The following is a 3,621-nucleotide window of genomic DNA, read 5'->3' on the forward strand; positions in this document are numbered from 1 at the left end:
AGTCCGAGAAAAAAAATGGAAATAGAAACTCAGAAGCCTTGCGCTGCATCTTTCTCACCCCCCCCCCGTACCCACCCCCCAACACACACACACACACACACACACACACACACACACACACACACACACGGAAACAAAGAGAAAAGCGGCAGGGGACACTAGCCACCAGCCTGGGTACATCTCTTCCCAAGAGCGGCCTGGGCGCTGGAGTCTCCCTGGTCCCTCAGCCTCAGAGTGAAAGGGGAGGGGGTTTCTCTTGGCTCCCCTCCCTCGATCCTCTCTCCTCCAATCACGTTCAGCCGCCTCCCTCACCCCCTGCGCCCCTGGGCCCAGGGACTCGCACCACCTGCTTCCAGCCCCCGCCCCCTCCTCACAGCGACCTAGCCTAGGCCAGCCCAGGAGCCTGCTGACCAGCTCCCCCCCACCCACCAGCCCTGCAAGGCGCCTAGGAGCGAATGAGGAGCGGCGGCCCGGGCCAGTCTCGGGTTCTCGCTTGTAAACTTTATTGTAACTCTTCCGCCCTTTTCAGGCGCAGACAACAGAACAAAGTATAGAGGAACAACAAAATATATAATTAGCCCTCCCTCCCCCCCATAAAGCAATTCACAGATACAGGATACATTCTCTTCACAGTAAACCTAAGAACACTTTTAACAATGCTCACAGCGCGCATGCTAACTAAAGTAATCTCTTTTGAGAAACACTTAAGACAAAATTGTCAAACCAAAGGGGGTGGGGGGTGGGGGGACAGGAGGAAAAGAGAGAAGCAAGAGAGAAAGCCAGCTAGGGAGGGCAGCGGGGAGAGGGGGTTACGAGGAAAGATGGGGACGCGGTGAGAGAAAGAGAGCGAGAGAAAGAGAGAAAGTGAGAGGGAGACAGAAAGAATTACGGCGTGAATAGGCAGTTTCATGTTGTTGGGAAAACTTAGCAGAAATCGGTACCTCGGTCATTACAAAGAAGCACGCTCAAAGGAAACAGACCATTGCACAAGGAGGCTTTTTTACATGGGGCGGGGGCGAGGGGGTTCTGCCAGGCCGCAGTCGATCACCCTCGCAGGACGAGGGAGTCCTTGCTTAAAATCCTTTTCTTTTTTTTTTTCCCCCCGGACCCCCAAGAGAAGGGAAGGAGATCCACGGTAGCTCACACACAGAAGCTATTACGAGATACTACCACTAGCGGGGACTGGCGCGGCGGGGGACGCTGCGGTGGGAGGCCCAGCTCCTGGCTCCGCTCGCGGGGCCGGAGCTCTCGGAGGCGGGGGGCGGGCGGCGGCGGCGTGGTCGCGGGAGGGACCGGCGGACGTGCGGGCTAGTCCGGGCCCGAGCAGTCCCAGCTGGAGCCTACTTCTTGTCACCCTTCTGCGCATCGCCCTGCTCGGCGGTCTCTGGCGCCCGCTCCAGCTTCTCTTTCTCCAGCTCCTCCTGCTCGCATTTACTGCTGGGGAACTTGTCTTTGTTGTTCTCCTTTTTCCACTTCATTCTCCGATTCTGGAACCAGATTTTGACCTGTCTCTCTGTCAGTCCCAGCGCGTGCGATACCTCGATCCTCCGCTTGCGAGTCAGATAGGGATTAAATAGGAACTCCTTCTCCAGCTCCAGGGTCTGGTAGCGACTGTAGGTCTGGCGGCCTCGCCTGCGTCCGGCGGCTGCTGGGAATGGGGGAAAGGGCGAGACAGAGGGGAGGGTGGGGGAGGGGGCAGAGACAGAGAAGGTTGGAAGATTCGTGAACCAGCCTAGGAGACCAGGATAATAAGGGCAGGGGACCCTTATGCGGGGGCGGGAGGGGGAGCGCGGAGGACGCGGTCAGCGGGGGGGGGGCGAGGGGGGACTAGACAGCCCTGAATCTGCAGGGGCCATAAAGGAGGAGCCCCTTCTCTGGTAACTAGAACCAGAATAGGGGGTGCAGATACATTAAAAGTGCCATAAAGTTTAAGAGGGTGGATGTGGAGGGGGGAGTAAGACTAAAAAGCCAGAGTGGGGACCTCGAACCCACCTTGAAAAGCCCCCAGAGCCTCTGCCCCAGAAGAAAAGTTTCTTCAGGGTAATTAAACTATAAAGCAATTGAGAAGTGCAAACGTTGAGCGCCCCCACACCCACCAGTCTTTCTCCACAGCCCCCATAAAACAGTAAAAGGGGAAAGGAGGAGAAGAAGAAAAGTTAAGGAGGGTGAGGGGTTTATGGATTCAGGAAATTCGCTTAGAGACCCCCCCCCCTTCAAAGGAAGCAAAAAGAAAAGGGGAAAAAGAAGAAAAGAAAGTGGGAAGGAAGGGAGAGGAGGTAGGTGTTTGGAACGGAGCCCACAAGTCCTCTAGGAGCAGAAGATGCTCCCGGACTGCCCACCAACCCTCCCCCCCCAACCGGCCTGGGCCCCCCCCCTGGCCCCTTCCCACCCTGTCAGGTCCAGGTCCGACGGGAGCTCACCTTGAGGGCGCATCCAGGGAAAGAGCTGTGTGGGCGACGGACTCTGCTCAGACCCCTCGGCCTCCTCGCCCAGGCCGCTGGCTGCCGCGAGCTTGCAGTCTGCGTACTGCACCAGGTCTGGATCCTGCGCACCGAACAGGCTCTGGCGCTGCAGAGGGTCGTAGCCGTAGAAGTTGCCGGGGTCGCCGTGGCACGCCACGGCGCACGGGTTCTGCTGGTAGGGAGCTGTGGACAGCGACGATGGCCCGTGGTAGAACTCCTGGATTTGCGAAGGGTGCTGGAAGCTGCCGCCGCTGCTGGGACCGTACACCACGGTGGGTCGGCCGCCCAGGTCCTGGGCGAAGCCGCAGTCATAATAATTGGGGCGCAGGGACTCCCCGGTTTTGTATTTGGAGAACAGTGAGTTGACGAAATAAGAGCTCATTTTATTGAATTTTGAGGCGGCGGCGGCGGCGGCGCAGGCTGTAGTTGGGGGCTGTTGGGGAGGGGGTGGGGAGGGGGAAAAGGGAGGGAGAGAGAGAGAGAGAAAAAAAAACGCGGATTCGCCGGCTCCTAGTCACCCTCGCCAGGAAAGGAGAGGAAAAGGGAGGAGGGGAAAAAAAGAAGGAAGAAAGGAAAAGAAAGAAAAGACGAAGAAGATCTCGAAGCCGTCACACTTTTTGTGATTTCCAGGAATAGAAGAGCGAAGCCTGCAAAAGTCTAAGCCTGCATGGCAGCCGCGGCTCGCTCGCCCTCCCCCCACCCCCCACCCCCCAAACAAAAATATACCGCCACTTAAAGAGGTCCTCGCTTTACATTTCGAAGAAGGGATGCCAGTTCATAAACAGTTTTCGGTGATTTACTTCCCTCCAAATGAGTTGTTTCATATTTTGCCCCGTCTTTTCACCATCATTTGCATCCATTAGAGACCCCGCATCCTATTGGCTTCTGGGTACTCCTCCCGGACAGAACGCAGAGCGAGGGTGAGAGCGAGAGAGAGCGAGTGCGAGAGAGAGCTAGAGCGAGAGAGCGCCAGGGAGTGAGGAGAGGGCAGAAAAAAAGGAGGGGAAGAGAAAAAAACACCCAGGGAGAGAGAGGGGGAGAGGCGGGGAGAGGGAGGGGGGAGAGAGAGAGAACGAATACGGATTAAATCTGTTTAACTACCTACATTAATGAGATATCTCTTGCCTCACAACAAATCAAATACCTTCGCAGACCACCC

At 56.9% G+C, this 3,621-nt stretch overlaps 1 protein-coding gene across 2 annotated transcripts; it reads right to left on the bottom strand.

The window, feature by feature from the left end:
• Nucleotides 1–744: 744 nt before the first annotated feature.
• On the bottom strand, nucleotides 745–3,415 carry Hoxb8 (homeobox B8). 2 transcript variants are annotated; one of them, XM_029484181.2, is made up of 2 exons: nucleotides 2,421–3,415; nucleotides 745–1,645 (listed from the first exon to the last, which is right to left on the bottom strand). In XM_029484181.2, the coding sequence occupies exons 1-2, from the start codon at nucleotides 2,842–2,844 to the stop codon at nucleotides 1,341–1,343; spliced, it is 729 nt and encodes a 242-aa protein (XP_029340041.1). In that variant the 5' UTR covers nucleotides 2,845–3,415; the 3' UTR covers nucleotides 745–1,340. The 2 variants fall into 2 exon arrangements, with proteins under 2 accessions (XP_029340041.1, XP_021031358.1); XM_021175699.3 differs by having other exon boundaries at nucleotides 745–1,648.
• Nucleotides 3,416–3,621: the final 206 nt, after the last annotated feature.

The sequence above is a fragment of the Mus caroli genome, unplaced genomic scaffold, assembly GCF_978045245.1.
Source record: "Mus caroli unplaced genomic scaffold, Mus_caroli_1 scaffold_13, whole genome shotgun sequence".
In the NCBI taxonomy this organism is placed as follows: domain Eukaryota; kingdom Metazoa; phylum Chordata; class Mammalia; order Rodentia; family Muridae; genus Mus; species Mus caroli.